Below are 22278 nucleotides of genomic sequence, written 5' to 3' on the forward strand. Positions count from 1 at the left end.
CATGGGATTCATTTGACACATTGAACATTCCAAAGTGAAGTTTTTAAAGGAATGGTGAATTCTGTATTTGTTAAAGTTACTTTTTGAGAAGAGTTTTTCTTTTGTCCTGTTGACAGAAATGTATAATGTTTCTTTTACATTTGTATGAAATTTAGTTTGCCAACCCAGACTTTATGGAGTCCATCTCGGATGTCGTTGATGAAGTAATACAGAACTGCCCCATCGACGTGCGCCGCCCGCTGTATAAGGTATAAGCCGCTTGGGTAAGGTGCTTTGACCTCGTTTCAGCACACATCCCCATTTCACTCTTGTTCGATAGGCTTTGTTCAAGGCCACTATGGCAGTAAAATATTTTTCTTAGAGGAGTGGGGATGACCTAAATGTCTGGAAATAGTCTCATTAACCAGAAATAGTTAATGTGAATACTCTAGTATCTTCTTATCTGGCAAGCTGTGTTAAGTTGGACAGTCTTAACCACATGTACTGATGGGAAGATAAAAGCGATACTTCCCCTCATGCTTTTCGTGAATTCCACTCGTCTTGTTTCATGCATATTTAGTTCGGTGTCAAATGAGGTGTTGTCGGGAGAAGGTAGAGCCTGAGACGAAACAAAGAGAAAATGCTCATGTAATATTTTCTCCAAAGTTCTGTTTTATAAGGAGTTTTGAAACTTGAAATGACAAAAAGCTAGCCCGTGTGATTACAGGATAAAGAAATATGGCTGACAGCCACGTGCTGGGAGCAGAAGGTGGTGGTCGGGTGGCCTTCAGTGTCAGTTAGCATCTGCCTGAGTGTGTCACCCCGTCACTGCCTCACACTTTATCCCGCCTTCCTCAGACTCTGGTACTTCATGAGAGAGAGGAGGGAATCAGGCTCAGCACTGCACGTGAGAGAGGAGGGAATCAGGCTCAGTACTACACGCAAGAGAGGAGGGAATCAGGCTCAGTACTGCATGCGAGAGAGGAGGGAATCAGGCTCAGTCGGGGCTCATTGCTAAATTTTGTTTCATCTGCAGTCTTTGAAGAGAGTGAGGTAAATCAATGTCAGTTCAAATGAAAAGATGTCAACAGTGTGTATTGTTTAGTGAGAAAGCAAGTTATAAAATTTACATATGGTATTATGTCATTTTATGTAAAAACGGAGCTCTTAGTTGCATATGAGAAAAGGATTTGAATGATTACACAATACTGGGGGTGAGGAATGGATTGTACTTTCTACTTTTTGTGTTTAAAATTATTAGAAATTTTATGGTTAACAAATTTTTTTTAAGTCTATTTATTTTGAGAGAGCACACAGTGGAGGAGGGGCAGAGAGAGAGAATCCCAAGCAGGCTCTGTGCTATCAGCACGGAGCCCGACGCGGGGCTCAGACTCATGAACCGTGAGATCAGGACCTGAGCCAAAGTCGGACGCATAATCGACTGAGCCACCAAGGTGGCCCAACAGATGTTATCTTTATTATTTGGAAAAATTCACTATGTAGACAACTTTTTATGGGTAAAAACAAGTTACAATTCTATTTTTATTTGTCGCATATTCTTTACATCTCTCTCCTCCAGTAAAGTGTGCAAGAAAAGGGAAACAAGACAGATGGCAGTATTGAGGCTTCATCTTTTTATTGTTGGAGTAGCACGCGGCGTTCTTCCCACTTGTTACTCTCCCCCCACACTAGCTGTGTCTTCTCGTCCGTGAAAGTGAGGAGCAGGTGTCCACTGTTTAGTCTTCGTTGCACCGTAACGGGAATGCGAGTCGTGCGGCAGTTACGGATCGCTCGAGATACGGGGCGGGATTTTTCTCTGCACAGTTTAGCTCACATTCGGTGGATTGAGAGGATTCTCGAAGAAGAAACGGCCTTTGGAGAGCGTGTGGACTGAGCCCCGGACATGGGAGAAGGAGGTACCTGGGCGAACTGGAGCAAATGGGTCTCAGGCTTTCTTTGGTCCTGCTTTGTGCGTCTTGTCCCAGGACGGGTTCCTTAATCTCTGTGACTTGAACTGGCGAGGTTGGGCAGGAGTGACAGAAAAGATGAGACGGTCTTTCCTTTTACCACGCTAACCTGCTCGGGGTCACCCGAAGGGGTTGGCCTCTTGTCTCTTCCCTTGTAGGGTGCCTGGTCCTTCTCTTCTGACCAGTAATTGCACTGGGATGCCACTTCCAGGCGTGGAAGTTTTAAGTGGCTAATAACAGAGTCATCGGAGTGAAGGAGGATTAGAAGCGGGAGAGGATATCACTTCCAAAGTGGAGGAGGGAAAACAGGTTTTGGGGGCTGGGAACCAGAGAGTCTGCAGAGGTGGCTCAGCTCCCGGCACTTTGCCTCCTCACCACTAGGGGGATCTAGCCTCCACTTCCGATGCTTTCTGGACGCTTCCAGGTGACTTTCCTGTAGCCATCACAGTAGCTACACATGCAAGTCGCTGCTTACGTTTTGTCTCCTAAATCGAGGGTCCTTCTGCTGTCACCAGTAGCTGCGGGCCGGTCGGGCCTGGGGACACAGAGTGAGAGGAGGTACTGGCTAGTTTCATCGCTTCAGGGTCATCGTGGTGGGTGAGGGCCGTGGGGAGAGCTTCCCTTGGTGCTGGTAGCCGTGCACACCCACTCCCTGGGCCGCAGCCTGGAGGAGGTGAGCACAGAGCCCGGGGTCGAGGGGTCGGCAGGTGATGGGATGTGGAGGGTGCAGTGCGGCCCGGGGAGGGTCAGGACCGGCAGCGGGACAAAAGCAGGGCCTTAGCCCAGTTACTTGTGTTTTCCAACATTTGTTTTAAAATAAAATTTTTTTTATTAATGTTTATTTATTTTTGAGAGAGACAGAGACAGAATGCGAGTGGGTTAGGGGCAGAGAGAGAGGGAGACACAGAATCCGAAACAGGCTCCGGGCTCTGAGCTGTCAGTACAGAGCCCAACACGGGGCTCAAACCCACAAACCGTGAGGTCAGGACCTGAGCCGAAGTCGGACGCTTAACGGACCGAGCCACCTGGGCGCCCCTCCCAACATCGTTTTAAAATCTCAGATTTCTGTCAGCACTGTACTCGGGAAGTTGGAGAAAGTGATTGAGCTACTCAGTGAAATTTTTTAAATGATAGGAAATCTCAGATTTCCTTTTTTTGGTTAATTTGTTCTCCAGGTGCCCCTTACCTTGTTCAGAAACAGCCTGGGGCGTCTCCATCTCTGAACAGGTTTCTCTCGAAGAAATCGTGTTATTTGCAGACTTTAAATGATCATTTAATAAATAGCCACGGCTCCTTTGTTGAGCGCTGATACGCGTTGAGAACTGGGTTAAGCATGTTCCTCACAGCCGTGGCCTGGGGCGGCTGCGGTTTCTCTCCCCATTCCGCAGACGGACCCGAGGTGGCCGCCGGCTCCAGGCAGCCCTGCTGTGTCCGGTGGGGCCCGTCACGCGCAGGCTGTTGGTCTTTCCCTCCTCACACACATCCCTGGAGGACGATGATATCCTCCTTTACAGATCAGAAGACTGAGCTCTGAGAGCAGTTGGGGGCACGTGAGGTCACGAGCTGCTAAGTGGTGCAGTTGGGTTTGGAGTCCAGGCCGTGTCCCACATCTTGGAAAACCCACGCGTGTTTCATCACGTGACGCAGGATGATCCTCCAAAGAGAAATTGCGTCCCTGACCACGTCACCTTTGGGCTTGTCGTTTCTCCCCTGCGGTTTTGGGAAGGGTTTAGTCGGCCGTGGTTGTCACATTTGTGCCGAGTGCGTCTTGCGCTCTGTGAGCCACACGAGTTTTTCCGTGGCCTCTGCAGTGTCATCGCGGCCTCGCAGTTGGCTTAGGATTCGGGTAGGGTTGAGAGGGGGAGGCTCCATGCCCTGTGGGGAAAAGAGGGACACAGATGGGACCGCACCCCCTTGTCCCTTTGTAAGATATCAGGGTGGACTAGAATATGTTACCGGAAAACTTAACCCTGATATCTGTGTCTGCTCAGGGGACACGTCCGGTGGGGGGTGGCAGGCCACGGGCAGCACAGTGACGCGGCTAGCTGTACCGCCAGGCACTGGGGGTGGGCAGGGCGATGGAGGGTCTGTGGGCACCAGTGCTTCTGCCACGGCCACCGTGAAAGGAACTTGTTTCTAGAACACAGGGCTCGATGGGCATTGAAGCTCCGTGTAGAGGCCTGGGGGTACCTGCCAGGCACTGGCTGTCGTAGTGCTTCTCCCTCATGGGGACTTTTCTGCAAAGGGCCAGACGGTGAATACTTGTGGCTTTTCAGGCCATTCGGTCTGTGTCGCGTTTCCTCGGTCCTGCCCTAGCAGCCGTAGGCGACGCGAGCGACTGGAGGTGCTGTGTCCTGGGAGCTGGGTCCGTTGCAGGCACGAGAGGGCCAGGAGCCCGGCCCCGACAGCGTCCCGATGGGCCCTCTGGCCTGCGTGTTTGCTTACCGGCGGCCGCTGCTGCCCTCGGGAAGCTGACTGTCAGGCCCTTTTCACTTCCGGGTTGCTCGGCCGGTGCTTGCTGAGCTTTCCCCCGCTGTCACCCCTTGTGGGCCCGTGAAGGGCTCTCCTGGGGCTTTGTGGTTCAGATTCACCCTGTTCTTTTGGTCCCCCTCCACTGCCCCTCCTCCTCGTCAGGGTGGCCGTGGCCTTGTCACGGAGAGAGCCGCCAGCCGGCGTCTGTGTTGGGGAAGCACGCACACGTGTGGGCTTGTAGGTTTACGAAAGTTGCCTGAAATCTCTCAGTTGGAAGATACGCTGCGAAAACTTGAGGGGAGCACGCGGTGGCCTCGCTCCAGGGAGCTGCCGGGTCAGTGTCTGGGGCCGCGCGCGCTTCCCTGCTCTCTTGCTCCTCTGCCTCCCCGCCCGGCCGGCTCCGGCGGCCCCTGCACCTGCCCCGGCTCCAGCAGGACGGAGAGACCCGGACACAAGTAGGAGACACGGTCCGGACCGCGGAACTCAGGACTGGGAAGGAGGTGGTGCGTGTGCCGAGCCCTGGAGGATTAGCCGCGTGGGTGCGCTGCCCCTCCGGGGTGTGGGCGCTGGGCTCCTGAGCACGTGGCCGCCGCGCGTCGTCCCTGCAGACCCCACAGCCTCACACGGGCGGCTGTGGGACCCTGGAGACCCAGCAGGACTCTGGGTGCCCTGAGGGTCTGCCCTCGGCTTCAGGGGAGGCCGTCTTCCCCTCCCCCAGCTCGCTCCTCACGGGGCTGTCTAGACCGGCCAGGCCAGGACTGATGTTTACCAGGCCCAGCCTCGGTCACTGCCGGTGGTCTCTGGGGAGGAGGAGAGCAGGAAGAGGCTTACTTTGGGCTCTGTTGGAAGCACCTGAGACAGTGCTGGCCCTTGAGCTAGCACCTTGCTCGGGCTAGTAGACAAGAAAGCAGAGATGGTGGAAGAATGAGAATGATAGGTGGCTTTGACAATTTAGAATCTTTAAAAAGGCAAAACAATTTTTTAGACAAAAGTAGTCGTAATCTAAGTTTTTTTTTTTTTAGTTTTTTTTTTTTTAACGTTTATTTATTTTTGAGACAGAGAGAGACAGAGCATGAACGGGGGAGGGTCACAGAGAGAGGGAGACACAGAATCTGAAACAGGCTCCAGGCTCTGAGCCGTCAGCACAGAGCCCGACGCGGGGCTCGAACCCACCGACCGCGAGATCGTGACCTGAGCCGAAGTCGGATGCTCAACCGACCAAGCCACCCAGGCGCCCCTAAGTTTTTATTTCATTCTGGCCTGTAGAGTAGAAGGGTAGGTATTTACGTGCCTCCCTTTTTAGTTCAGCTGCTACGTTATGGAGGCGGGAGGCTGGAGGGGCGCTCGTGTGAGGGTCCAGTCTTGGTAGTCCCGTGGTTTCCCCCAAAGACCAGGTTATGACAAGGAGCAGGTGCTTCTGGAAACAAGTTTTCATCCCTGGCCACCACACCAACACCTCCAGAGCGTTACAGTATACACATGCCTGGGTCTCTGTCCGGAGATTCTGATATAATTGGCCTGGGCATCTGGATTGTAAAAGCTTCCCAGATGATTCTAAGGCTCAGCGAAATGAGAACCACTGTTAGCAACTAGTTCTCTTCTGGATTAGTCAGTGTTTTGTGACTTTTATGCTTTACTTGAGGGCAAAGCCACTTTGAGTTGCTTTGTAGTGCAATTAAGTGTCTTCTACGTCTGAATTCTGTGTATCTGGTATCTGGGTACCTGCTAACTGCAGGACTCCATTGTCGTTCAGTTAGAGGATGTGGGTGTGTATGAGAGGTGGTTCTTGTCTTTAAGAGCTTCCAAAAGCCACAGATAACACCGAGACAATTCGAATGGAACCCCTGCAAGCTAAATGTCATTCAAGTGAGTCATGCAAATTCTGGTAATTGAGGGAAGGGGCAGATTGCATTTAATGAGATGGGATCATGAAAGCCTTCAGAGGTGGCAGTTGAGCAGAGTCTGAGGTTCGGCTTGTGGAGATGAGCGGGGAGGCCGGCGGGGGAGGGCACTTCACAGGTTGCGGTGGGAGAGCAGGGCACGTATTTCGGAAATCTGTTTTGCGGGGCACCTGGGTGGCTCAGTTGGTTAAGCATCTGACTTCGGCTCAGGTCATAATCTCACGGGGTTTGAGTTCAAGCCCTGTATTGGGCTTTGTGCTGATAGCGTGGAGTTGGCCTGGGATTCTCTCTCTCTCTCCCTCTCTCTGTCCCTCCCTCACTCATGGGTGCGTACGCTCATGCACTCTCTCTCCCCCCCCCCCAAAATAAATAAGTAAACTTAAAAAAAGAAATCTGTTTTGGGTGGATTCTCAGGTGGTATTGAAGGCAGTCAGAAACCAATCTAGGAGGGAGGGCAGGCAGGGCTAGTGACAAGATATTGTTAAACGTGCCTTAGCGGTGGGTTGGGAGTTGTTAAGAAGTCTTATTACGTTTGTCAGGCAGGTGCGAATACATCTTGAAACGGTTCAAGGAATGATTTTTCTGTAACAAACTGTTTGAATTGGGTATACGTATTTTAATTATGGTACGGCCTTTTAAATCAGGAGGCACGTTGCAGAGTAAATGAATTATATTTATTATATTCGTTCTTAATGTTGAATCAGTTCAAATATCTTTAGTATTTGAGAGAGAGAAAAATACATATTTTAGGATACTGTTTTTTTCCAGCCCTTTTCAAAATAAGCCTCTTATTCAGATGAAGTCCTGATTCAAGTCTGACACGTGAACAGAGAAAAGGCAGCTGCTGTGTTTGGGGCAGGGCGGTGGGCAGAGAAGTTTCCAGAGCTCTGCTGGTTCAGCCCTGACTCTGTGCCTGTATCCCCCATAACCCTCAGCGGTGTCTCCTGCGGACGTCTCCGGAAGTGCACGGTTGTGGTGTCACCCGGGAGAGACCGCGACTCCCACCCCCGGACTTTGAGTAGCTCGCTGTGACCGGAGTGGGGGAGAAATGGGTGACGGTGTCCCCCGGACAGCGCTGAGTGCGTGTTCACCCAGCACCCGCACAAGGCCAGGCCACTGGCGACACAGATGGGCAGACCGCCATCGCGGGGTGCGGTGGGCTGTGAGGGCACAAGGGGCGCTCCCCCCGACGGGGTGTGAGGGAGGCTCCCGGTGGGCAGCGTCTGAGCCCGTGTTCTCGGCACACTTTTCTGCCATGGTGGACACGTTCTGTATCTGTGCCCTTTAGCGCAGCTGCCACTGGCTGTAGTGGCTGCTGAGCCCTTGGAACGTGACTGGTGTGACCGAGGAACAGCATCTAGAATTTGTTCACTTAAAATTTAAGCACAAACGGCCACGCGTGGCTGTTGGCTGCTGGGACTTTCTCAGTGTCCCGAAGGCTGGTATGGCGTCCTGGTCAGCAGGCGGGAAGGGTGTTCGGCTGGTGGACGTAGTCTGTTCGCGGGGCCAGGGGAGAAGGACAGCAGGGCATTTGTGTGTCCGGAGGGCCTCCCGCATCTCGACCTGACACTGGAGGGTGGGGGCTGCGCACGCGGGGCCCACAGGAGGGGCGCTGCGGGTGGCTGGTACCGAGCGGGGTTGGAGGGTGGTGTGGTGGGTCTGGAGGGAGGGGCCTCGTGTGGAGTCAGCTTACCCTAAGGGCATTGACGGTTTTACGAGGGGGGAGACACAATCCAGTTCAGGTTTTAGAAGTGCTGAAGAAGTGATGGGGCCAGAAAGGCCGCGGGCCGGGTGGGACGGTACCCAGGCTGGGGAAGCAAGCGGTGGCAGACAGGGCAGAGGGCGGGCGGGTGGAGAGAGAGGAGACGGGCTCCGCGGTGTCTGATGATGTTCCGATGAGGCCGGTTTCTTGCACATCTGGGACGACGGGGATGTCATTACCAGGGTAGCAAATGCAGGAGAAGGGGAGCCCACTGAGGGGTCACAAGACGAGTTCCAGCTTCCAGTGACGTGGACTTGGATCATGGGCTGTGGAGGATCAAGAAGACCTGAGATTTTCGGGGATCATCAGTGTCACCAAGGGAGAGAGTGCCGGTGACAAGACAGGAAGGTCAGATTGTAAGGGGCGGGCAGAGGAGGGGGGCCAATGAGGCCATCAGTCAGGGTCTCCTGAGGGACAGTCAATAGGATATCCCCCCTCCGTCTCTATCTGTATGTCTGTGTCTGTATATATCTCTATATCTGTGTCTATACCTGTCTGTGTGTCTAGACGTGTTTATATCTATCTGTATTTATATCTACATATCTATCTTTGTATATCTATATATATCTGTGTATCTATAGCTATATATCTATGCTTATATATCTATAACTATATCTCTATATCTCTATATATTTCTGTATCTGTAATCTATATATCTCAATATTTCTACCTCTAGATCTCTATCTAATCATCTGTATATGTATATGTCTGTATTTCTATATCTCTATATATCTATATTTCCGTATGTCTATATCTCTGTGTCTATGTATCTATATCTCTATCCCTGTATGTCTATATCTATATCTACCTAATCATCTATCTAATCTTGCTTTAGTTCTCTGTAAGATTTATTGTGAAGAACCGTCCTGCTTTCAGACTGGCAGGTCCGGAATCCACAGGGCAGGCCAGCAGGCTGGAAACCCAGGCAAGAGTTGACGCCGTAGCCTTAGTGACAGGCTTCCGTCCACTCCAGCAACCTCAGTGTTTGCTCTTGAGGCGGGTCTTCATTCGTGCGAGTGAGGCCCACGCACGTCACCGACGGTGCTCGTTACGTTAACCGCATCGACGAAATACCTTCACAGCGGCACTTGGGCTAGTGCTGATGAAGTCGCCAGTGCTGTAGCCAGGCCGGGCCGACTCATAAAATTAACCATCACAGAAGCATAGAGGGAGTAGCTGAAGAAAGAACGAAAACTCTGGGGGTGCCTGAGCGGCTCAGGTCATGATCTCACGGTTGGTGGGATCCAGCCCCGTGTCAGGCTGTGTGCTGCCAGTGTGGAGCCTGCTGGGGATTCCCTCTCTCTTTCTCTGTCTCTCTCTCTCTGTGCGTGCACATGTGCGTTCTCTCTCTTTCTCTCAAAAAAGAAAACTGTGGAAGGCAAGGGAAGACAGCTGTTATCAGCCTGGTCAGGTGACGCCGATGAAGGTGGAGAGGTGGCCGTTGGGCTCTCAGAGAAGAGGCCGGGAGGAGCTGGGCAGAGGCCAGATGACAGCATCTGCAGGGAATAGAGGGCTCACAAGGGGGAGGGAGGATGTGCAGACACTCTTGTGAGACATTTGTCATTAGTTGTTTCGTCCCCCAGATCAGGCAGCTGTTTAGAGCCAACCCCGGAGAGGCACTTGGATTTTCTCGAGGACACTGGGGGGCATCCTGCAGCCCTTATTTCCATATTTCACAAACAGGCTTGTTCAGACTTTGCTGGGATTGCAGTCTCTGGGTTCCATCTGAGTCCAGAAGCTCTTGTCCCTAAAGAGGGCCAGCCTTTCAAGAGTGCAGTGTAGGGGTCGTTCCCAGGAGCTTCTGACGGAGTTTTCTCACCTGCAGTGAGTGGCCGGGCAGAGACTCCCCTGGGAGCATTTTACTTTGTGCTGCAGCAAACCCAATGAACTGGGAACGTGGGTTAAAGTTACACAGGATGGTGGGTAGGTGGCAGTGTATGTCTGTCAAACTGAGTTAAGATGAGATTAGAGTCTCTAGCACGGAATCTGCTAGTATGACAGAAATGGGAGTTTTTGTCATGCTTTATTTTTTATTTTTATTTTATTTTATGTTATGTTATGTTAAGTTATGTTATCTTATTTTATTTTATTATTTTTTTATTTATTTTATTAAAAAAAATTTTTTTTAACGTTTATTTATTTTTGAGACAGAGAGAGACAGAGCATGAACGGGGGAGGGGCAGAGAGAGAGGGAGACACAGAATCGGAAGCAGGCTCCAGGCTCTGAGTCATCAGCCCAGAGCCCGACGCGGGGCTCGAACTCACGGACCGCGAGATCGTGACCTGAGCCGAAGTCGGATGCTCAACCGACTGAGCCACCCAGGCACCCCAATTTTATTATTTTTTTAAGCATTCATTTTTGACAGACACAGAGCGTGAGAGGGGAGGGGCAGAGAGAGAGAGGGAGACACAGACTCTGAAGCAGGCTCCAGGCTCTGAGCTGTCCGCACAAAGCCCGACGTGGGGCTCAAACCCGTGAACCACGAGATCATGACCTGAGCCAGAGTTGGATGCTCAACCGACTGAGCCTCCCAGGAGCCCCATAACTTTGTCATTGTTAATGCCATATTAGGTATTAATTAATGGAACTTACTGGTAATACATACCGTATTTCCATCTTTCTGACTGAGGCTTCAGGTGGCTAACCGGTTACGTGCAGTGTTACAAGTCATGTGCTGCAGTGGCCTTTCCTAGCATAAAGACAGGGTCTTTCTGTTTTTAGAGGTATTGTGTAATCGAGACTTCTGTTTGACATCATGAAACAAACATTTGTGCGGCCAGGTAAGTAAGGCATTATTATGATTGCTGAGGGCTCCTGAAAAATCCAGGCAACACAGTGAGCTGAATAAATGGATCGTGCGGTCACGTTGAGTGAGAGGCGTGCTGTGCAGCTAGGATTCGTGGCCATTTAGCAAGTCGAGCCTGCGTCGTGCATACAACTTCAGTCTAGAAAATTTACACTCTGTAGATGAGCAGAGATTATGATTTCCAACTTAACATGCATTTAGAAAGTTTGAAAAATACCAAAATCTTCAATAAGGAAAACAAGTCAACACAATAGGGATGCCCACTATCACCACTGTTGTTTACCATAGTGTTGGAAATCCTAGCATCAGCAATCACACGATAAAATGAAAGAAAAGGCATCAAAATTGGCAAAGAAGTCAAACTTCCACTTTTTGCAGATGACATTATACTCTGCATGGAAAACCCAACAGACTCCACCAAAAGTCTTCTAGAACTGATACATGAATTCAGCAAAGTTGCAGGGTACAAAATCAATGTACAGAAATCGGTTGCATTTTTATATACCAATAATGAAGCAACAGAAAGAGAAATAAACTGATCTCATTTACAGTAGTACCAAGAACCATAAAATACCTAGGAATAAACCTAACCAAAGGTGTAAAAGATCTGTATGCTGCAAACTATAGAAAGCTTATGAAGGAAATTGAAGAAGATACAAAGAAATGGAAAAACATTCCGTGCTCATGGATTGGAAGAATAAATATTGTTAAAACGTCAATACTACCCAAAGCTATCTACACATTCAATGCAATCCCAATCAAAATTGCACCAGCATTCTTCTTGAAGCTAGAACAAGCAATCCTAAAATTTGTATGGAACCACAAAAGGCCCCGAATAGCCAGAGTAATTTTGAAGAAGAAAACCAAAGCAGGAGGCATCACAATCCCAGACTTTAGCCTCTACTACAAAGCTGTAATCATCAAGACAGTATGGTATTGGCACAAAACCAGACACATAGACCAATGGAATAGAGACTCCAGAATTGGGCCCACAAATGTACAGCCATCTAATCTTTGACAAAGCAGGAAAGAGGATCCAATGGAAAAAAGACAGCCTCTTTAACACATGGTGCTGGGAGAACTGGACAGCAACCTGCAGAAGAATGAAACTAGACCACTTTCTTACATTATACACAAAAATAAACTCAAAATGGATAAAGGACCTGAATGTGAGACAGAAAACCATTAAAACCCTAGAGGAGAAAGCAGGAAAAAAACCTCTCTGACCTCGGCTGCAGCAATTTCTTACTCAACACATCTCCAAAGGCAAGGGAATTAAAAGCAAAAATGAACTGTTGGGACCTCATGAAGATAAAAAGCTTCTGCACCACAAAGGAAACAATCAGCAAAACTGAAAGGCAACTGACAGAATGGGAAAAGATATTTGGAAATGACATAATGGATAAAGGACTAGTATCCAAAATCTGTAAAGAACTCACCAAACTCCACAACCGAAAAACAAATAATCCAGAAAGAATTGGGCAGAAGACATGATTAGACACTTTTCCAGAGAAGACATCTAGATGGCCAACAGGCACATGAAAAGATGCTCAACGTCATTCCTCATCAGGGAAATGCAAATCAAAACCACACTGAGATAGCACCTCACGCCAGTCAGAGTGGCTAAAATGAACAAATTGGGAGACTAGAGATGCTGGTGAGGATGTGGAGGAACGGGAACCCTCTTGCACTGTTGGTGGGAATGCAAACCAGTGCAGCTGCTGTGGAAAACAGTGTGGAGGTTCCTCAAAAAATTAAAAATAGATCTACCCTATGACCCAGCAATAGCACTGCTAGGAATTTACCCAAGGGATACAGGAGTGCTGATGCATAGGGGCACTTGTACCCCAATGTTTATAGCAGCACTTTCAACAATAGCCCAATTATGGAAAGCGTAAATGTCCATCAACTGAGGAATGGATAAAGAACATGTGGTTTATATATATAATGGAATACTACTTGGTAATGAGAAAGAATGAAATCTGGCCATTTGTAGCAACGTGGATGGAACTGGAGGGTATTAATGCTAAGTGAAATAAGTCAGAGAAAGACAGATATTATATGTTTTCACTCATACGTGGATCTTGAGAAACTTAACCGAAGACCATGGGAGAGGGGAAGGGAAAAAAAGCTACAAACTTTTTTTGTAGGGAGGGAGGGAGGCAAACCATGAGAGGCTCTTAAATACAGAGAACAAACAGGGTTGATGGGGGGTGAGGGAGAGGGGAAAATGGGTGATGGGCATTGAGGAGGGCACCTGCTGGGGTGAGCACTGGGTGTTGTATGGAAACCAATTTGACAATAAATTATATTAAAAAAATAAAACGAGTCAGTTCTCTGTAATCATTGCTTATTGCTTTGACTACCTTTCCTTTTTATATCTTTGAAATGTGAATAGGTAGATATATTATGCTGCCTTTATATTTTGTATCCTGTGCATTATGTTGTGAACATTTTCTTAAGTTAACATTCTTTAAAAACATTATTATTATTATTATTATTATATTTTTAGAGCACGCGTGAGTGAGGGAGGGGCAGAGAGAGAAGGAGAGAGAGAGAATCCCAAGCCCAGACACAGGGCTCGATCCCACAACCGTGAGATCATGACCTGAGCTGAAAGCAAGAGTCTGACACTCAATGACAGGGCCACCCCGGCGCCCCCCAAAACATTTTTAATGTGACCTAATGCTCCATCCTTTGTTTTTGTCAGTATCCGACTCTTTTCTTGCATTAAGCTTTTGATACCTTTGTGGCTTAGGTCAAGATCTTTCTTTCCAGGACGTAGTCTGACATTCCGGGTGGTGGGTCGCCGGTGACGCTTTCTGAGCAGGCCGGTTCTGACGGGAGGGTTTGTGCTGCCTGGCGGCAGTGCCTGTCTGGGTCACTGGGTCTGGGATCACTCCTGGATTTTCAGTTGAAATCCTGCGTGGGCCTGCAGGAGGCCCTGGTTGGGAAGGTGTCCCCAGAGCGGAGCTGACTGTGGGGGCTCTGACCCAGGACCCATTCGTTGAGCAGTGCTTACCGGCAGCTGCTATGTGCTGGTCATTGTTCTGGGCGCTGTGGGGTCAGCTGTGACCGAAACAGGAAGAAATTCCCTGCCGTCATGCTGGTTACACTCTTGTGGGGCATTCGACAAAAATAAACAAATGGGTAGGGGCGCCTGGGTGGCTCAGTCGGTTAAGCGTCCGACTTCGGCTCAGGTCATGATCTCATGGTCCGTGAGTTCGAGCCCCGTGTCGGGCTCTGTGCTGACAGCTCAGAGCCTGGAGCCTGTTTCGGATTCTGTGTCTCCCTCTCTCTCTGACCCTCCCCCGTTCACGATCTGTCGCTCTCTGTCTCAGAAATAAAAATAAACATTAAAAAAAAAACCAAATGGGTAAAATGCATACGTGCTAAGGAGGAAGGCCTAGCAATAGTTGGGGAATGAGGATTTAGTCTCCACTAGGGGGTGGGTGCCGTGGGGGCCCTGACTTGCGATTTCCATGTGTTGTGAAGTATTGCTCTTTTGTTTTCTTCCCCCCCAACCTTTTAGGGATGTGAAGGCGATTCTCCCCTCATAGGTTGTACCAGAAGAGTCGGTGGCCCAGTCTTGGCCCCAGAAGGAGTTGCCAACCCCTGGTCTCAGTCAGTGGCCGCCCTGGAATTATGCAGCGCACAACCTGCGTAGCAGCCTGGGTCTTGCGAAGTGTAGGGAGGGCTTTGTCTTAGGCCCTGAGAGAGCTGAGAAGCCATCGGAGGGGTTTGGGCATGGCAGTGACCCGACAGGACATGTTGTAACTTGACGGTCGTGACTGCCATGTTGGAAGCGGGGGACGGGGGTCCGGACTGAAGTCAGGAACCAGCTGGGAGGTTCACCCAGCTGGACACAGTCATGGGGGTCGTGGGGAGTGGTCGGGTTTCGGCCATACTTCGGGGGCGGAGCCATCGGGGTTTTGGGAAGTAGAAGTGCAAAGTGAGAGGAAGAGCAGTGAAGGCGTGACTCAGCAACCAGAAGGAGACGCTGTCATGAACCAGGTGGAGTGCCCGTGGCGTCATCGCCAGTCACATCCAGGAGGGCTTCCTGCCACGTTCCAGTGGTGGTGGTGGGTTCCGTGACCTGTTTTATGCACACCTTCCAAAGACCTGCGGCTCTGGTTGCGCAGCGGGAGACAGGAGTTACTGCCACAGGTTGCAGAGTTCTCTTGGTAGTTTTGAGGTTTTTTTTTTTTTAATTTTTTAATGTTTGTTTATTTTTGAAGGAGAGAGAGAGAGACAGAGGGTGAGTGGGGGAGGGGCAGAGAGAGGGAGACACAGAATCCGAAACAGGCTCCAGGCTCCGAGCTGTCCGCACAGAGCCCGACGCGGGGCTCGAACTCACGGACCGCGAGATCATGACCTGAGCCGAAGTCGGATGCTTCACCGACTGAGCCACCCAGGTGCCCCAGATAGTTTTGAGTTTTGATAATTGTGTTTCAGCCCAATTGGTTTCCTTTGTAATCCTGCACATTTTATGCCTTTAAGAATATTATCGTGGGGGCGCCTGGGTGGCTCAGTCGGTTGAGCGTACGACTCTCGGTTTCGGCTCAGGTCATGATCCCAGGGTCGTGGGATCAAACCCTGTGTTGGACCCCGAGCTGAGCGTGGAACCTGCTGGGGATTCTCCGTCTCCCTTTGCCCCTCTCCCCTGCTCACGCTCTCTCTTACTCTCTCTCCCTGTAAAGAACAAACGACACAACAACATTATTGTGGGCAGGGGTGCGTGGCTCACCGAGATCCAGACCTCCTGCCCTAGCAGCCCCTCCCACTCTTACCTGCAGCCGCCCTCCCTGGACACCTGAGGACGCCTCCGCCTGAACGTCACTCTTGCCGTCCCCCCTCGCTATGGCGTCCAGTAACAGTGAGCCTAGAACAGGCCGTTCCTTCTCAAAGCTGCCTTAAGAGGCCCTCTGCACCCCGCTTCTGTCCGCCCAGCCTTCCTTTCTCCGCTCTCCTTGACAGAAGTCCTGTGCAGCTTTTCTGTGCACTTGTCCTCACCTTCTCGCTTTGGTACCTCCGGACAGAACCTCACCCTCGTGGCTTTCCCCGAGCTGACCCTGTGCAGGGGGCTGGGGGGGGGGGTGGTCCTGGACCCTCCCCTTCTGTGGCCCACCCCCTTCTGCCTCGCCACCCACCGCTTCCTGTGCGGGGTAGGATGGGGGGGTGGTCCTGGACCCTCCCCTTCTGTGTCTGTCGGCTGCCTTCCTCACTGCCTATTCTCCGATGACTCCACGCTCGGTGCCTGCAGCCCAGACCAGGTCCTCTCCCATGTCCACGGGCGTCTGGCAGACCCTCGGACTCCAGGTCCCCTGAGCAGAGCGCCCCATCTGGCCCTGCAGACCTGTTCCACCATAGTTAGCGGCAGCTCCAGCCTTTCAGTTGGAGTTTAGGCCAGAAACTTTGGAAATCGGCTTCTTGGTTCCTTTTTTCTCTCAACTGCACATTCACCCCGTCATCAGGTTCCGCTGGTTTTGTTCTCAAAAGGTACGTGGAAGCGTCTCTCACTGCCGCGTCCGCTGCTGCCCCAGGTCAAGCCACCGTCGTTTCTCGCCAGTGCAACGAGAATAGTATCCTTAACTGGTCTCCCTTCTGACTTCAGTGTCAACGCAGTGGCCAGAGTGATACTGTTGACGTCTCAGATCAGGCCCTGCGAGAAAAACCCTCCAGAGCCTTCCCAGCTCACTCGGGGTCCAAGCTGCTGGCCCTGGAAGGGCTGCACGGCTCCAGGTGACCTGGCCCGTTAACTTAGGAGCTCACATCACGCTCCTCCTGTCTGCCTTGCCTCACTCTGGACTCCTCCTTTCCTTCCTTGCTGTTTCACAAACACGCCAAGCACACTTCTACCACAGGGCCTTTGTACCTGCTGCCCCTTCTGCCTGGGAAATTCTTCCAGGTATCTACTTGACTCACTTCTTTGGTGCCTTCAAGTCCTTTCTTAAATGTTCTCTTCTAACGAGACTTCCTGACCAGCCTGCTAAAAATCACGTCTCCGCCCTGTCCCTTAAACCCCATCTCACACTCCCTTGCCTTAACGTGTCCTGCGCACCACCTACCTCTGCCGCGCCTGTTACTTTCCTCCGTGTGACGGCCGGTGTCTTCTCCGTTTTGACCTGTCAGGTTCAGCACTGACCATGGCGGGCTCTCAGTAAATGTTGCCGGGCGAAGCACAAGAGTATGTCGAGCTTGGGGAGCTCTGAGGCAGGGAAGGGGGTGCTGCCGGACCCGGAGGGAGGCGCGTTGGGGTTCTGGCACAGGTCCCGCTGTGTGGAGGCAGGGAAGATCACAGAGCTGCGGAGGCCGTGCTGGCGTGACCACGAGGACGCAGGGCAGACACTGGGGTGAGATCAGAGGGGTTTGGTGTGCGCTCCTAAGGAGTTTGGGCTCGATTAAGACCAAATCCAGAATCTTAGTGAAAAAAGTACTCAGAGAAGTAGGCTCAGTGAATATTTAACTGTTAAAGGAAACATTAAGTTCAAAATCGTATTTGTGGCTCAGTCGGTTGAGCGTCCGACTTCGGCTCAGGTCATGATCTCACGGTTCATGGGTTCGAGCCCCGCGTCGGGCTCTGTGCTGGCAGCTCGGAGCCTGGAGCCTGCTTCAGGTTCTGTGTTTCCCTCCCGCTCTGCCCCTCCCCTGCTCACACTCTGTCTCTGTCTCTCTCTCAAAAATAAATAAACGTCAAAAAAACGCTTATACTAAATTCAAAATTGTATTTTAAGAGGTCCTGTTGACTGCTTTACAGTGAGAGTAGTGGTCTACACTGTTTCTGTTGTGACTTCGAATACGATATTAGATAATTAGGGCACATTAAGATGCTTTCTCTGTGTTTGGTGCTCGGCTGTGAGCCTTCTGTCCCTGCTCGTGTGTTACGATAATTTGTTCCATGGGTCTGTTTCTTTTCTGTAAGGGGTTTGACTTTAGAATATTAAAGTTTTATTATTTTTGGTGCCCTTAGAACAGTGTTTACTCACTCTTCCAAGTGGGAATTGGTTTCTGATCCTTGAGGTAAATGTTGGTGTTTCTGAGGCACAGATTCATTGTAATGGGTGCTGTTGCTTCACTCTGAAATGAGATGGCGAGACTGTATTTATCGGTCATTTCACCGATTTCTCTTTTTCTGTCTCTGTTTTTCTCTCACTCTGAAAGCGAAAGAAGTAGTAAACCAAACAGATGATGCCTGTGAGCGAGACATAAATGTCAGGATGGCTCTCTGGGCACTCACTTGGGTTGAAAATAGGAAGTCTGGGTAACACTGTACCTCTCTCATAACGCCAGTTAGGAGACGGGTCCTGTTTGCGCCCGGCCGGCCGGCGGCTCCCCGCCTCCCCTGGCCAGCATCTCGCGTCTGGCCTGTCGTCAGGAGTCCTGCCCGACACGTGTCGGGAGCCACTTCTCAGAGCAGAGTGGGTGATATGTCGGTAAGCAGGATGCGGTCCCGCGGAGGAATGGTGGGGGGGGGGGGGGGGAGGAGGCCCTGGCCGAGGGGCCGAGGACCAGCCTTGCGGTGGCACCTTGTGGCTCCTCGTGTGGTTCATCTCTGGCATCTTCGGGGCGACACAGGCCCCGCCTGTGGACAGTGAGGACGGCCCAGGGGCTGCTGGTGCGGCGGGTGGGCCTTCTGGTCTCTTTATAAAAGAGCTTTTTCCATTCGAATTGTGCCTGGGGTGACGGGAAGGGTGTATTTTTGTAGTTGAATGTTGAGAAAGGTTTTCCTGGGTTAGTTAGGGAAATACTGGATTTTTGATTTCCTCTTTGTAACGTACAACCTGGTTGGTGATTGTAAGAATCTGCCAACTCCCGAGGGGCCGGAAAAGTGCCAGAGCTTTCCTCTAGTTCCTGCTGCCGTGGGTGTGGTGCTTTTCCTGCCACCATTGTTCTCTGCTGTTAGGAGATGCTGTTGGTTGAACTTGGTTGCCCGCCCCTCCCGCCCCTCCTGCCATGCCCCGGGCAGGACTCCATTTCCCCTTCAGAGTTTCTTTACCCTGCTTCGATGGGGTGGTCCTCTGCTGTGTGTGGTGGGCACGTTGTTAGAGGCTTGATATCAAGTCTTGCGGCCTCTCCGGAGCAGGGTCGCCGGGTCCTGGGGAGCCCCGTGTGCCGGAAGGCTGGGGCAGTGGTGCTGTGTGACCTGAGAGGGAAGACCCAGTAGGGAGCTCCGTTCGCGCTTTTGTGCAGAGGGGTGCCAGGGCTGGAGCAGGCCCAGTGGGGGGTGTGGGGCACTGGGGACCGTCCCGCGGGGCCCGGGAGGAAGGGATGGCCCGTGCGCTCCCTGGGTCTGAGCCCTCCCCGCGGGGGCTGCTCCACCTCTCGGGGCCTCAGGGTCCTCTCGGGCTGGGCCAGCGGGGCGGTAGTGTCCCCGAGTGACGCTGCTGCGGGCCGGGTGCGGGGCCTGCAACTCGGCGGACGCCCCTCCCGTGACTGCCGGCAGTGTTCCAGGTGCCGCTCCACGTCGTGCCCCGTGGACAGCGCCTCGTGCCCCGGTGGGCTCCCGCTGATGGCCTCTTCTCGTCTTCAAGTTAAAGTTCCCAGGGGTCTTGCCCAGTTTTCTGTGCTTTCTCGTTGCAGCGGCTGCTGTTTTGGGGGTCGAGAGGGGCACACGTCTCTCTGGGTTTCTTAACACGGGAGCGGGGCTCTTAGTCTCGGTGCCGGGGATGCTGGGCCAGAGAGTCCCGTCCTGCGGGGACCGCGGGAGTCTACCGCTGGGTGCCGGGGGCATCCCACCCTCCCGTTCCTGACCCCGGCAGACGTCTCCGGACAGTCCCGGGTGCCCCCTGCGTGCGCATCGTCCCTGGTCGAGAACCTGTGCGCTGGGGGGACGTGAGAGGACCGCCGTGCAGGAAGTCCGTGGAAGTGGTGACTCCTGTTTGTGGCTCCTGAATTACTTGCTGGAGTCTTTTCCTCCCCTTTCCCCCTTTGTTCCAGAGCCGAGGAAAGCGACATCCTTCACTGTTGCCCCCACGGCCCCAGATGTTCGCCGGGGAGCCGCCGCTGGCCGTGCGCTGTGCCAGTGACGCGGCGCAGAGTGTGGGCGGGCCTGCCCTGCTCAGTCCCCAGTGTGTGTGTGTGGGGGGGGGGGCGGGGACGGTCCCACTGGTGTCGTGAGGCCTCCGCGAGAGAGTGCCCGTGCCTGGGTCCAGCCCCGGGCCACGTGCTGCCCGTGTGTTACCTTCCTGATTTCCTTACAGACTTCAGGAGAAGATGATTTGCCTGTTGGTCTCAAAACCAGCAGAGAAGAGTGTGAGCCCCACTGGGGCTGTCGCTCTGGCTCCAGTGGAGGGGCACGGGCCAGCGCTCAGACCGGGAAGGGCCTGGACTGCCTGCTCCAGAAACAGGGTCGCTCACACGAGTGTGTGTTTACTTCTGGATGCTGTTTTCGTGCTCTTGCCTCCTGTTCCTGTGGGGCGGGGGGGCCATGCAGAGCCCGGCTTTCTGCGTTGTGTAGTGTAAGCGGCTGGTGTGTCTTCCTTTGAAAGCTGTGCCCTCCGTCCCACCCGGCAGCAGGCAGTGTGGCCGGGGAAGGCGTTGCAGCAGGGTCGGCATGGGGGGCTGTGGGTGGGCGTTAGGCTGCGGCCATCTAGGGGCAGCGGAGGCTGCATCAGTGGGACGCCCCTGCCGGGCAGCTCTGTTCTCAGCAGCCTTCGCACGTCTACACGGCAGCCTTCCCATGTCTACACGGCAGCCTTCCCAGGTCCACACGGGGCCTTTGCACGTCTACACGGCAGCCTTCCCATGTCTACACGGCAGCCTTCCCAGGTCCACACGGGGCCTTCGCACGTCTACACGGCAGCCTTCCCATGTCTACACGGCAGCCTTCCCAGGTCCACACGGGGCCTTCGCACGTCTACACGGCAGGCTTCCCATGTCTACACGGCAGCCTTCCCATGTCCACACGGGGCCTTCCCAGGTCTACACGGCAGGCTTCCCATGTCTACACAGCAGCCTTACCAGGTCCACACGGGGCCTTTGCACATCTACACGGCAGGCTTCCCATGTCTACACGGCAGCCTTCCCATGTCCACATGGGGCCTTCCCATGTCTACATGGCAGCCTTCCCATGTCCACGTGGGGGCCTTCCCATGACCACTCGGCAGCCTTCCCATGTCCACGCGGTGCCTTCCCATGTCCACGCGGTGCCTTCCCATGTCCACGCGGTGCCTTCCCGTGTCCATGTGACGCCTCTCTAGCCTGGAGGTAGAGTTCATGTCCCAGGGAAACCCGTAGTCATAGGCAGAAGTGCAGCCTGCTAGAATGAGAGAGTCGAGAACAGCAGCTTAGAAGTGTCGCCAGGCAGAGTAAAGGCTCCAGTTTGGGCCTGCAGCTTCTGGTTAGGGGTGTGCAGTGTTACCGACCCCAAGTCGTTGCCGGGCTCCGGGACTCGCCGATCCCGTCACGCGTGCGTGGAGCATACGTGTGGACGTGCCCCCGATAGCTCGGTGCTCAGAAGCCTAGGAGGAGCCGAACACGAGAGAGAGACCAGTGCCTTGGCCGGGGCACTGCACACTTCCCCCTGCGGCCCGGCCCCTCTGTCGTGGGTCTCCGTGAAGGAAGGTGCTTGCTAGTGGGGGGCATCCAAGCGGGGGTTGAGGACGACAGGTGTGTGTTCAGAGGCAGAAGGATAGGGTGGGCAGTTACTTGTAGGCGAGCGGGTTGAGATCCAGGGTTGGTCCTCTGTAAGTCTCTTGAGATTACTGGGTCACATTAGAATTTCTCGATTCCGAGCACGGCGTGGAACCGGGGTGAGGCCTGGAGCTTGCTCGGGGCCTGGGCCACAGAGCCCGTGTTTCTGCCGTCCACAGCAGCGCCTGGGAGTTACATGTTCAATAAACTTGGATTTGGCTCTACGCCTCCTTCCTCATGTGGGCGGAGTACATTAGGGCAGTGAGGGGTTAGAGACACCGGGCCTCCTGAGTGGGATCGCCCCCCTCTGGCTTCCTTGCTCCGTGCATCTAGGGGGCTGCCCATTCAGTGGGTCCTCAGTTCACCGTAGCCCTTCCTCTATCACGTGCTGTTGCCCTGTTTTTAAAAATTCAACTTGGAGATCTAATTTACTTACAGTAAAATAAACCCATTTTAAGTATGGTTTGAAGAGATTCGACATGTTTACCTACCCGTATAGTCAACACCACAGTTAAAATACAGAACGTGACCGTCACCTGTACAAGGTCTCCTGTCCTCTCCCCGGCCGTCCCTGTCCCTCCCCAGCTGCTGGAGAGCACGGACCTTTCTGTCACTGCAGATCCGATTGGACTTCCCAGGGACGAGTGTGAGTGGACTCCTACTGGCGTGTCCTCTGTTTCTGGCTCCTTTTACTCGGTTCGTGCTTTTAAGTTGCAGGTTAATGTAGTTCATAACTTTTGTCCCAATTAGCACCTGCT

The 22278-nt window shown here is 52.6% G+C and overlaps 1 protein-coding gene across 9 annotated transcripts in view; it reads left to right on the forward strand.

Moving 5' to 3' along the window:
- ACTR3B (actin related protein 3B) overlaps window positions 1–22278 on the forward strand; it is a 90734-nt gene that overhangs the window by 55650 nt on the left and 12806 nt on the right. For all 9 annotated transcript variants that reach the window (XM_042927182.1, XM_042927189.1, XM_042927183.1 and 6 more), the window contains one exon: window positions 156–248. In XM_042927182.1, coding sequence (XP_042783116.1) covers window positions 156–248 — 93 coding nt within the window. The remainder of the gene's footprint in view (window positions 1–155; window positions 249–22278) is intronic.

This window comes from Panthera leo, chromosome A2, assembly GCF_018350215.1.
Source record: "Panthera leo isolate Ple1 chromosome A2, P.leo_Ple1_pat1.1, whole genome shotgun sequence".
NCBI classification, from domain to species: Eukaryota; Metazoa; Chordata; class Mammalia; order Carnivora; family Felidae; genus Panthera; species Panthera leo.